The following is a 13,104-nucleotide window of genomic DNA, read 5'->3' on the forward strand; positions in this document are numbered from 1 at the left end:
ATTTTTCGAATGACAGTATAAAATGGATTGCGGTATGGTATTTGATGATCTTTCGACGCTGTGTTTCCATGTTCATACATACATACTTGCATACATAGTTACGTACATATGTAGCTATAAATGATGAAAAATGAAAATGCTTTGCAGGTGCAATCTTTTCTTGGAAAAGCTTTTAAACACCTTTTCACTTCTAGAATTTGTATGTGCTTGCGACTTATTCTCTGGTGGAGTATTAATAATTTGTACGAGGTTAATAAGATTATATATTAATAAATTATTTAAAATGTTTAATATACATATATACAAATGTAATTCGATGTTATAAACCAGGGGTGATCAGGTTATAGCTCACTTGGCTCCATTTAGATCCTAACAACATCAAGTTCACTCCACACATGCAGAATTTTTATACCCTGAATAGTGTTTATTATTTCGCCAGAAAAGAAACGTCGGAGACCCCAAAAAGTATATAATTATATATAAATGATCAGCGCGACGAGTTATGTTTATTTAGTTATGTCTGTCTGTATATACGCAAACTGTTAAATTGTCGAAACACTCGTGTTTTGAGCACTCCATAATAGAGGGGATAACACTCCACCCTGTGCGCAGCCTCTTGTTGTGCCGAGACGAATCCTCCTGTCCCCTACTGCAGTTTCAGGTATCCTAGTGCGCAGTACGGCCTCTATCTATCTGCGTAGCGGTGCTGCCACTATCCATTTCTCTAGTACTCTTGCCATGCTTTCGTGAGACGTATTGTCAAAAGCAGCTTCGATATCTAGAAAGGTGCATAGCATCACTTCTCCACCATTCAGCGAACTTTGAATTTCCGAAGATAACTCGTACAGACCAGTGTTAGTTGACCTACCTGCTCTATCAACATGCTGATTCGCATCTAGGGGAGCCGCCTTCAACGCCTTTGATCTTATTTCGTGATCTTTGATCTTTTCCATACTCTTTAGTACGAAGAAAGTGAGACTAATTGGCCTAAAGGATTTCGCCAGTAAATAGTCCTTTCCTGCTTTGGGTATGAAGATCACCTTTGCAATCCGCAATGGTTCTGGTTTATACGCCAACCCTAGGCTATCTCTCAAGAACAGTAAGACTTGCTCCCCCTGTTGCAGAAGTGCTGGAAAGATGCCATTCGCCCCCGAAGATTTATATTTCGCGAAAAAAGCCATATTTAGTTGAGTCCGCAGTAAAATGCTGTCTTGCGATTATACAATCCAGCCGAGATGGCTGGTGTTCGACCACAGATTGACACTGGTCTTGCCGAATTGTCTCCAAGAAATGCACAAGCAGAAGGGCCATAGCTCTTTCTTCTGCGCTGGTCGTATAGGTCCCATTCGATCTTTTAATACCTAATACTGTGTCAGTCTTGTCTCTGGTGTCTCAGACTATTTGCTTTCCAGTCCTCAAGTCGTAGCACTTTGTCTAGCTCCCCTTCCCTACTAATATTCATCCTTAGCGTATCCCGAATCGCAACCCAATCTGTGTTCCTAGCAATACGGAGGACTCTAATGACACGCACCATTATGAGATCAGTCCTTTCATAAGATCGTTACCCAATGTAATGTCTAGCACCTTCCTTCTATTTCTTGTAACGAACGTGGGTTCACAACACACATTTCTAATACTTAAATTACTAACAATGATCAATTCCAAGATATCCCGTTGCAGTACGTAGTGTCCCATTCCCTGTAGTGGGCGTTCGCGTCGCCTCCTAGGATAAGCGACTGTAGTCTACTAGACTATGCACGGCCTCTGGTGGTGCTGTCAGTGTCTCCCCCGAAAGTAGGCCGCTGCCAGGACGAAGTCCTCACCTTCGATGTCCTTGCCCTGCACAGTGACCAAGTCCTGTGCTAAGAACTGTGAAACGCAGATTTAATCAATATCGTTCCAAACTACTATAAAGGTTCCACACTACCATACAGGTTCTAGGTCCCTCCTTAAAAAAATCCCAGATTACCTTATTTGCATTCGTTTTGAGCCCTCTGTCCTTTTTGTGGACCACGGTTACTGAATCAGCAAGATGTCCAGGTTATCCGATGTGAACCTGCTCGCGATGACAGCCGAGGTTGACGCCGCGTGATGCAGGTTCACCTGGACAACTTCCGAATTGGCTACCACTATAGAATCGGTTCCATGAGCCCTTTCCTTTCCTTTAGCTTCTCTAGAAGGTCCTGCGTGGAACGTAGCACCCCCTGTCTTCTCACTGGGGACTCATGGCCTCAGCAGTAGCAGCCTGCTTGGCCGTACTAGTGGCGGAGTGAATGCCTTCCTCGTCCACCAGTATTCTGTCAATTGTTCCGCTATAAGCATTTGTTCCCTTACCTGCACCGGTGTTGTCGTTGTCGTTGTTGTCCATCTTGTTCTAACTACCCTTGCGGTCTTAACGTGGTGAACCGTCGGGACAGTGTTTAAGAAGGGTAACACAAATGTCTGCCATCCAGAGCTCCATAACGAGGTAAGGCCACCATAACTTCCCAATGCGGCCCTTTGTTAGGAAGGCTCCGTTCGAATACAGCCGAATTAATCTTCTGGCTGCAAATTATCCAATGTGCACATGAGCCGCAACACTCTCGATTAGGAGGTGACACCTCTTGATTGCCCCACGCAAGCGGCCTCTGACAACTCGCATGAGAACTGCCAAGCAGCACCTCTAACACCGGTTGGGAGGTGCCGAGAATGCCTTGCGACTTAAGCCCCTGCACCACGACAAGGCGCCTGAAATTCGCGGCAGAATTCTACCGAGTTGAAGTACTCTTATTACCCAATAACATTGCTGACTGTTAGATTTTTTACATACAATGATATATCAATGGAGTAGAACTCTCGGTTCACTACGATAATTTAGCATTGTTGTCAACTAATTTCTTCTGCATGGAGGCCGCTGATTTGAGTTTAATGTTCATCATGTTCAGGTCTATTAAAATTATTTTAATTGTGTGTTGGAAATGTATTCTGTTCCGTATATTGGAACTTGTCTCCTCGGGCTGTGTTGTATATGTTTTACTTGCTCTAAGATAAACAAGAGCATAGTATATTGATAGCCATCCAATCAACGAATAGCCAACATACAGACTTAGGGCCCTAACCAGAGCCAACTTGGCTGTAGTGTTCTCTACCCGTTTGACTACTTGTTGGAGGTAACGCCAAACTCTTCGGGCTGTGGGTAAAAGGGCACAATTCGGTTGAACTTGCTCAACGTTTCCTCTACATAAATACAAATGTGTATAATATATACCAATATATAGCAGGCATGATGCGTCAAACTCGTTTTATTGTGCAATAAAAAAAAAATGAAAATTACGAACTTAAGTCCAAATGTATGCACATATGTATACTTTTTGACGTTTGATTTTCAATTTCTATATGCACAAATATATATTTATATGCTTAAACTTACCTTGATTTCTCACTAATTATTTTAATTTTATTTTATTTAGAATAACAATAAAACGTTGACGTCATGTAATTTCTGAGCGTTCAACATCTTAATAATGAGCAAATAGTACTATGTACATATATGTATATTAATACATTTCTACAATAAGTTTGTTGAGTATGCCTGCCTGTTATATACATTTGCATTTCGATTTGTATCTCTCAACAACCAAGTACTCGTGTATATTAAACCTCATAAATCCGCTCGCAACGTATATACTTGCTGTTTCACTAAGCATATAATAAAGTATTATTGTTGTTGTTGTGTAAAACTTGTTCCTTGTGCCGTCTTGCCATTTGCGACGAAAGCAATAAGCAAAGCAGAAAACGAGAAACAAAATATAAACAAACTTGAAACAGCTGATTTTGTTATTTACTTGTGCGCTCATGTATGTGTGTAAGCTAGTGCACCTACTTAGTTTTTTTTTAAATCTATTTTTCTTTTGTTGTACGTTTTTTTTGTTTTAATGCTCTGTAAAATTGCTACAAATAGTCATATAAACAGCTGTAGATACTCGGAAGAGTAGCCGAGCACGAGGTGTACTGAGAAAACTGCACTCAAGCACTCATTTTTGTTTTTCCACTCAACACACTCTGGTTCTTACTCAAACGTATACTCTCCTTACATTTTTGTCATTGCTGAGTGTGCTGATGCAGTTCTCTCTTATCTATATCGCTGTCCTATAAGGTCATTTTTACACCCCGACCTGGCTAATAAGATTTACATTTGTACATATATATGTATGTATATATGTAGATATGTACATATATATGTATGTATATATGTAGATATGTACCTAGTTGCTTTGTTGTAAGCTACCATGTCATTGTTATTGGAATTTCCTATTCAATTTTACTGAGTCAAAAGAAATGTTTAGGCTTCATATATCTTTTATTCTTCTTTATCATATCACAGCTGTGAACGGTGCTTGTTTAGTATTTCTTATCAAACGAACGCTATTTCACTTTGAAGCTTGGCTATACCTCGCTTTTTCCCTTGAGTAATAGTAATAAAAAAAAGTATTAACGGGGGATTAGCTTAAATTCGTGTAAAACAAGGCGTGTTTTTATGACATTTTTATGAAACAATTAAAATCGATTTTTAAAGGCCAATGGTACATTATAATATGACATTCGAAGATCATTGTGTTAAATTTTCATGGAGAAATATTAAAAAACGGCAATGGCAGCAATTGCTCTGGAGCGTCTCTGAAAAATAAATATTCGCTTTGACATGTAACGCTTTTTTTAATTTTTCACTCTTTGAAAACACTTTATTTATGACGGTAACTAACTCTGTAAACGTGAATTTTCGGAAAAAGTTTGAAAGTTTTGAAATCTGATATAAAACGTTCATAAGATAGGTATAAAAATACTCGTAACTTCGTAAATTTTGCTCCTATCCACTCAATTGAATGAGATATTATGTCAAAAATGCTGTGTCAAATTACCGAAGTTACGAGTGTTTTAAAGTTTATTTTTATTTAGTTCATATTTATAATCTTACAAGTATAACCTACAAAATCGAGTATCAAGGCATTAACATAGGTTTTCGGACGGATTTACGTAGTTGTTGAGTTAAATAGTTCTTGGTCGGATATGCATACGTAAATATTTATAAAATATAATCCTTAGTTGTATGCGTATGTTCTCAATGCTTTTTCAATCAACAATATTGTCATGAGATTTTCTTCATTGTTTTTTTATTTTTTTTATGAAAATTTTGATATTTTGATTAAATTATTTGTGTATTAAAAACCGATGCATTTCAATTTCAAACAAAAAATCACTGAATTCACCACATTAATTATAGAAATTTCTACAATTGCAGTTTCTCCGAAGAGGTTGATCAGTAAAAATACACACAGCAGTGAGCAGTGAGAAAGTGGCAGCAAACGTATTGAAATCGAAAATATAACTTCAATAATAACTTAAATATTGTCCTGTGACTTGGTGTCGTGAATATATACCGTTTGTGCTTATAAAAATCGGCTAGAAAATATATTTTAATTTATAAGCAAAGCCTAATTAGCCAGCATTACAGCTACAGTTCGAAAGTGCAAAACGTAATTTATTTTTATTTTTCTATTTTCCTTTAATATCGTGTAAAGAAATTAAGTTGGCTATAACACGAAAAAGGACACAAGTGTTGCGAGGGCATGTTTAGTGTGATCGAAAGTGCGGTTAAGTGTCGTCTATGGCCGAATCCGTTAACAGTCAATCGCTCTCTGCAGTGACGGAGGGGCACGACGACAGCACCACCATAGCTACCACGGCGCCAGCAACAACAACAACCACAACTAAAACACGACGCAGCAGACAACTGAAGCAAAAGCAACGTTCAACACAACAAACACAATATAATCGTCAAAAACAAATCAAATTACAACAATTCGCCAATAAAAACAACAAACAACAACATACAACCAGCAGTGCCGGAAGTGGTAGTGGCAGTGATATCGCTACTACAATAGCGCAACAACATTTACAAAATAAAACGCCGTCTAGTGTGAGTAGTTCGAATAAACGCATTCACACCAAAAGTCGCGCAAGAGCGGCAACAGGAACTGCAACTGGAACTGGAGCAGTGCATAACACCAGTCAGAGTAGCAATTTTACCGGAAAGCGAGCGTCGTCACGAGGAGCCATCAATAACAGTACCGCTGGAGTTGATACCGCTTCATCCAGTGCAATAAGTGCTACACGTAGTGACCGCAAACGCCACCACGATCAGCAGCAACTAAAGTCCACAACAGCTACAGCAACAGCGACAATTTCATCACAACAAAAAAGCAATCACGGTAAGAAGGGGACCTGTGTTGGTTTGACAATTGACTTATGTATTAAAATTATAGTAAAATAGTAAAAAAATATTTTTTTGATGAATAATCTGGTAGAAGAACAGCGAGGTCGGTATAAATAATACTTTTCTATGGCGACCTTTATGGTTTATACAAATTTAAGTATAAGTAGTTTAATAACGGTAGTTGCCATTTGAGCACATGTATAAATTTACAATTGTCAAACCTGCTAGGGTAGCTATTTAAACTAACACCGTCATTGGTATTTTAATTATATTTTGGAATTATTTGCAAATAACCCTGATTGCGAATCATTCGGCAGATTCAAGTTCACCACTTAAGAAGCGCCGTTATCATACTACTAACATATCTGCTAGCACATCAACACACCCAACAACAACAACTGCGCACAACAAAAACTTTATAGCGTCAGCTACATCAACAGAGGACTTAGGAGTTGGTTTTAATTCGGGCGATTGTGTTGCACAGCGCACTCGCTCTAAGACACTTACCACAGAAGACGCACACAAACTTGTTAGTGCCACTAGCAATCGAAGTAATAGACATTCACTTCCACTCGTATCGGCCAAGAAGCATACACGTGGCAGTGGGAGCAAAAGTAGCGGGAGTGTCTTTAATAAAATTAATAATAAAAGCAGTCAACACATTGAGTCAGTGTCTACAGCAACAACAGAAACAGGAACGCAACGCAACAGCTTTAGTGTGAGCAGTAGCAGCGGCGGCAGTAGCACCAGCACCGGCCATACAAAAAGTAACTTACTAAATTATTTTCGAAAAACACGTAAAATCAGTCACAGTCGTACTGCAGCGCTCAACAAACGAGGAACAGCACATTTCGCAGACGACAGTGCCGATAATAGCAGCGATAACAACCAACAACAACAACAACAAGAGAAGAAAAATCGTAAGCTCAACACAACTGCCGAGGGAAAGAGCAGCCGAGCAAATTCAAGGCAAAGTAAAAGTCTTCAGAGCAGCAGCGCCACAGCAACGTCGTCTGGCTTACGCAAAAGTGAATGTGGTAGTGGTGATAAGAGGCAGCAACAAAACCAACAGCACAACACTCGCACTTTCTTATCAGTTGTAGGCAGTCGAATAAAATTAAATACGAAATCAACATCAACTACTGCAACCGTTGACACAGCAAACAAAAATTCTTTACAAAATCAGAGCGCCGCACCATCAGCTACAGTTGTAGCTAGTAACGCAGCAGGAGCAGGACCGTCCAGTAGTCGAACAACGACCGCTGCTGGAGCTTTAGCTAGCGTCGACAGATATTGTAAATATCGTAAGAGTTTACGCAACTATCATCAGCTGATATCGTTTGTAAACGATACAAACACTGGTATTGGCAGTTCGTCTACTGCGAGCAACGCTTCAAACGCATCGAATACAAATTTTAACAACGACAGCGTTACAAACGACGAGGGTGTCTTTGCTGTGGGTGCAATTAGCGCCGGCGAAGTAGAGGAGAACGAAAACTCTGAAGATAACGTTGATATCTACGACGACGATAACGAGGCGGCCGATCTAGAGGACGATTCGATTTTAGCCGAAGGGGACGTTGTTATACGCGGCGACGGCGACGTTGAAGACGACGACGACGAAGACGAGGAAGAAGAGGAAGACGTCGACGACGAAGACGACGATATCGACGACGAAGAGGAGGAAGACGACGACGATATCGTTGAAGAAGAGGACGAAGAACTAGCCACAGAGGATTCTGAGGAAGCTGTTGAAGGTGAGTTTTTCTTCAGAGTTTCTACCGTTTTTGATGGAATACAAAATGCAATGCTAAATACAAATATTCAAAACAAGCACGAAATAAAGGAAATGATAAATGCACACTAAACAAAATGTGCCACACTTTTACACAACATAATAATCAGCTTGATAAATAAGAATTGGCCTAAGTTGTATTTGTTTCTGTAAATTGGCTACTACAACCATAATAACAACAATTATATAAACGATGTACAGCGACTTATTTTTAGCATTTGATACGTAGCTGAATTGTTTGAACTTTCTTATGAAACGTATATGTTTATGTACATATGTATACTCGTATGTAGAATCGAAAGTGCAAACTTGAATTTATTTGTTTCGGTTATAAAATGAGAGCTTTGGGCTGCTATGTGTCTGTGTATTTAATCGCCACTGCTTACATGTGCCAAACTAGAATAAATGGTTTCAAATTAATTAAAATGAGAAAAACCGTAAACTTCGCTTGTGCCGAAGCTATAATACCCTTCACAAATAAAAAAGCTTCCATAGAAAAACTTGATTTTGATCGGTAATTTTGTATAGCAGCTATATACTATATAGGTCCAATGTGAACATTTTGTTCGGAGATTGTACCGTTACCTTAGTCATGCCAACTTTCGTGAAGCCATCTCTTATAATAAAAAAGTTTTATTTCAAACGGTCAGTTTGTATGGCATTTACCAAAACTCTCATTTTGTTTTTCTATAAGTATATGTACATAAATACTTAAATTGTAAATATTATATTTTAGTGAATAGAATTATGCACAAACGTACATACCTATATAAATACCATGTTTTCATACACTAATGTACATATTTGATTATGACATTCATGTCTCGGAACAAGCTTAAAAAAAATAAAACGTTCATAAATTGGGAAATATAGTGCTGTCACCTTTTAAAAGGGCTGAGCAGCTATTTATGAAAAGATAATAATTTTTATATACTTGAGTAAACCTTTTTAATATATTCAATGTTTACTAATCAATAATGCTATCAATTATTAATCATTTATTATGCACCTGTACTTACTTACACTTAACCTGTGCTTTTGTTCAGAAATTATCATACTTAATTATCTAAATACTCGTACGATATAAGACAAGTGGGCGGGCCCACTCTTGTCGAAAGGAATTTTCTTTTGGATTTTTTCTTTATATGTATTTCATTATCTGTTGTTATTACATAAATATACCTATGTATAAGTCACAATGTTTGAGACTAGTCATATACCAAATATTACTCGCTTTGTTTACGAAGCAAAGGAGGCATAGAAGGTAGGTTAATTTTCAAAGCACTGCTTTCTAAATACAAATCACTGTTAGCGATTGGAGGCGGCAGCTCTGGCAGATGACAACAACGATGGCGATGAACCAGCTCAGATATTTTTAGGAGAATCGCAAAATTCAATAGCAGGCGTTATTTCTTTTATATTCTTATCAGTAGCACTACATGAAGATTTGATACGTGTCGAAAAAAGAAAACACGGTGAGTGGATTAGCCAACAGAAATATTTCAAAATTGATTTCAAGGAAGAAAAAGCATGCTCGTATAGTTTAAAATGACACTATGCAGTGCTGTAGAGAAAAATTAAAGGGCACAAATAATAACAATAATAATAATGAAATAAAAAAAAGAAAAGGAGCGCAGAAAAAAAGGGGTTAATAACGCAGAGGCGAGGCATTGCGTCCCGCACACAAATGTGATTTAAAAACAAAATATATATATATATATACTTCAAAATATAATAAGAGTACTTATGTACATTTAAATTAAACAAAAAATCGAACTCAAAGGGTTAATTTTTGCACGTTGCTGTTGTTGCAGTTGTAGTTGTTGAAGAGAGTACTACTTGGTGTTGTCTTTTTAAATTATAATTTGCTTACGTTTTCTGTTTTCGTACATTAAAGAATTGAATTTTGTACTTATTATTATTATTATTGTTTTTAACAAAAAGTTTCAAGTTCAAAAATAACGAAATTTTTTTTAAACAAAAAATTTATTAAGAATATAAATAACCTATAAATACGTACATGAATCATTCGGCGTAAAAAACTGCCATGTGTTGTTGTGAATGATGGTGATGATGATGATGTTGTTGTTGTTGTTGTCTCCGACGACGTGTTCAGCGATTCCAGTATCTACAGTCTTATGTGTTGCAATATTCTGTAATCGAGGCACTTGAGCACAAAAATAACAGCATCAACAACAACAACGTAAAGGGTGTATACAAAGAAACGCATAAGGTAAATTTGTGTAAATCACTGTGTAAAGAATTAGTAGTGTCAAGGAAAATCAACAGCATACATACATACATATGTACAAAAAGTCCTGAGCAGGTGTGCGAAAGTGAGCGTAAACGAAGTGCCCGGCAAGAGCACGTGTAAATATTTCTTATGCATCGATTTGTTTGGTTGCGACGTGGACGCGCGTCGGCAACAACAACATCATCGTCGTCGTTGTCACAAAGCAGCAGCAATTAAACACCAATTCATCGATTGATTTCATCTTCGCTGATACCAGTCATCAGCCATCCACAACTTACCAACCACCACAGTCACCACCAACACCCTCATTCTCGTTAATTCATTAGCAGTCTTCCATAATAATACCAGAACAATAGAACAAACTCGTTACTTTCACACAGGAAATAAATTAAAATTTAATTATAAACAAAACAAAACAAAAAAAAAAAAAATCAAATCGAAAACAAAAACTTATCAATATCATCAACAACTACAACAAGACTTTTCTTCTGTTTGATTCCCCCCAACGCGTTTCAAAGGTAATCACACAAACGTTTCCGATTGTCAAAGCTTTGTTGTTAGTCGTATCAACAAGAGGAGCGCAAAGAAGAGTAATAAGAAGAGTCGACAACGTCAAGTACAATTCCTACAGAATCAAACTAGTAGCAATAGTAAGCGCAGTAGCAAGAGCCGCAGCGGCAGGATTGAGAAGAGCATAGGCAGCAACAGCGGGCGTTTAAGCAACAAGAATTTTGGTATTATTGAGTCTGCTGCAACAAACGCAGTAACGACGACGGGCTACAATAAGGCCCCAAATCTGGGGGCACGACAGACGCGCAGCAGTGGTGGCAGCACAGATTTTGTTGCTGGCGGTTTAACAGGCGCAGCCACAATTGCGGGAGGCAACAGAGGTGGCGCGTCCATCTCAGGTGTAGCAGGAGCTGCAACATTTGGACAACAGCCACAATCTCAATCACAGCCACAACCACAAGCTCAGTATCAGCACGCGTTGCCACAACATTCACAGTTGTCGCACCAGTTACTAACACACTATAACCAGCAAGGGCAGTCACAGGTGGTGCCACAAATTTTATTAGCGCAGCAGCAGGTGCCGCAGCAATCGCATTATTTGCACGTACCAGTCCCAGCTAGCAGTACCCATCACTATTTTAACGCACAGACAAATTATCAGTCACAGCTGCAGGTGCAACACCATAATTTACACCACAATCATCAACCTCATCAGCAACATCATCATCAACATCAACATCAGCAACACCAAACGCGTTCCCCACAACAACAACAACAACACCAAAACCAGCACCCACAAGTGCAATTGCAATCTCAGGTGCAACAGCAACAACCACAAGCTGTACATTTTTATCACGCGACTTACCCCAACAACAGCGCAGTAGCAGCAACAACGGCCGCTGCAGCTGCAGTTGCCGCTTCAACATCAGCTATATTAAACTTGAATCTTAATCATTATCAATCAACAGGACCTGTCGCTGGTGCAGCTCCCATAAGTACAGCACCGCTTATCTATCAGCAGCAACAACAAGCACCACCACCACTGCCGCAAACCTTGCAGCAACAGCACCAACAAAATCCACAACAGCCGCTGCATACACAACTCGGTGGGCGCTATATCCATTCGAGTCCCCATCTGCACCAATCACAGCAGCCACCGCCTGTACCAGCACTACCGTTGCCGCTCGGCCACATACAGCCGGAAGCACCACAACCTCTACATCGCATTCCACATACAGTGCCGCAGCCGCCGCCTACAGCAACAACAACCGCGCGTCATCACCAAGTACATCCGGCCTCTATTGACATTGGATTAGGTGCTGGATTGATTGTTGATCGTTCGACTGCTACCACAGCATCTTTTACACCGCATTTGAACGCTCAAGGAGCGCCACCACCGCACAGTTACGGCAGCAATCGTACGGCGATCGTTGCAGGAGTGGGTGGAGGAGGATCCAACACATCGGCAGGTACATCGGGAGGAGCAGCTTTAGCGTCGGCAGCGCCACCGTCACATTCTTCGCATTCGCTGAGGCGCAGTTCACGAAGCAAAACGGGTTCTTGCGTCAGTTCGGCAGCGCAACACGGCAGTGGCAGCGGGAGTGGAAGCGCAAGTGGCAATGGGGCGGGTAGCAGCGGCCTCGGCGTACACAATGCTGCAGTTGTATCAGCACCAACACTATTAGCAGCAACGAGTGGTGGCGGCGGTGGCGGTGCCATACCATTGACAGCTACCTCTGCCATTGGAAACCATCAACAATACAATCTTCACCATCCACCACATTCACTTGCCCCTACGCATCCTCATCATCACCACCATCATCATCATAACCAAATGCAACAGCAAACACTGCTGCAGCACCAACAGCAACAACACCATCAACAAATGCTCCATCAGTCGGTTGCTGCGCCGGGTGGTGCGGTTGTTGTTGCCATAGGCACAACGCAACAAAATCAAAACCCATCATTAATGCAACAACAACAACAGCATCTGCAACAGCAACAAGTGCATCATCGTGCTACCATAATGCAGCCTGGCTTCCTCTATAACTATCGCGCCACTGCTACCAATGCGCATACAAACGCCATGCCATCGAGTCACTTCGTTGGTGCGTCGTCTGCGAGTGCTGCCGCCATCGCCACCGCTAATGCCAACTCTACCACCGCTGCTGCCAACACCGCCACCGCTAGCGGCGCCACTGTCGCAACGAATAGTAGCCACATAAATTTGAATGCGCATAATAAAGCGAGCGGTAAGTTTGTGCAGCAAATGCGGGGTTGATGTTTTTGGTT

At 40.2% G+C, this 13,104-nt stretch overlaps 1 protein-coding gene across 1 annotated transcript in view; it reads left to right on the forward strand.

The window, feature by feature from the left end:
- The window catches only part of ctrip (E3 ubiquitin-protein ligase ctrip), a 29,584-nt gene that overhangs the window by 4,431 nt on the left and 12,049 nt on the right, over positions 1-13,104 (forward strand). Inside the window, exons 2-4 of the mRNA XM_014234054.3 lie at positions 5,279-6,248; positions 6,571-8,010; positions 10,821-13,064. Coding sequence (XP_014089529.2) covers positions 5,645-6,248; positions 6,571-8,010; positions 10,821-13,064 — 4,288 coding nt within the window. The 5' untranslated portion in view covers positions 5,279-5,644. The remainder of the gene's footprint in view (positions 1-5,278; positions 6,249-6,570; positions 8,011-10,820; positions 13,065-13,104) is intronic.

Source organism: Bactrocera oleae, chromosome 2, assembly GCF_042242935.1.
Source record: "Bactrocera oleae isolate idBacOlea1 chromosome 2, idBacOlea1, whole genome shotgun sequence".
Classification (NCBI taxonomy): Eukaryota; Metazoa; Arthropoda; class Insecta; order Diptera; family Tephritidae; genus Bactrocera; species Bactrocera oleae.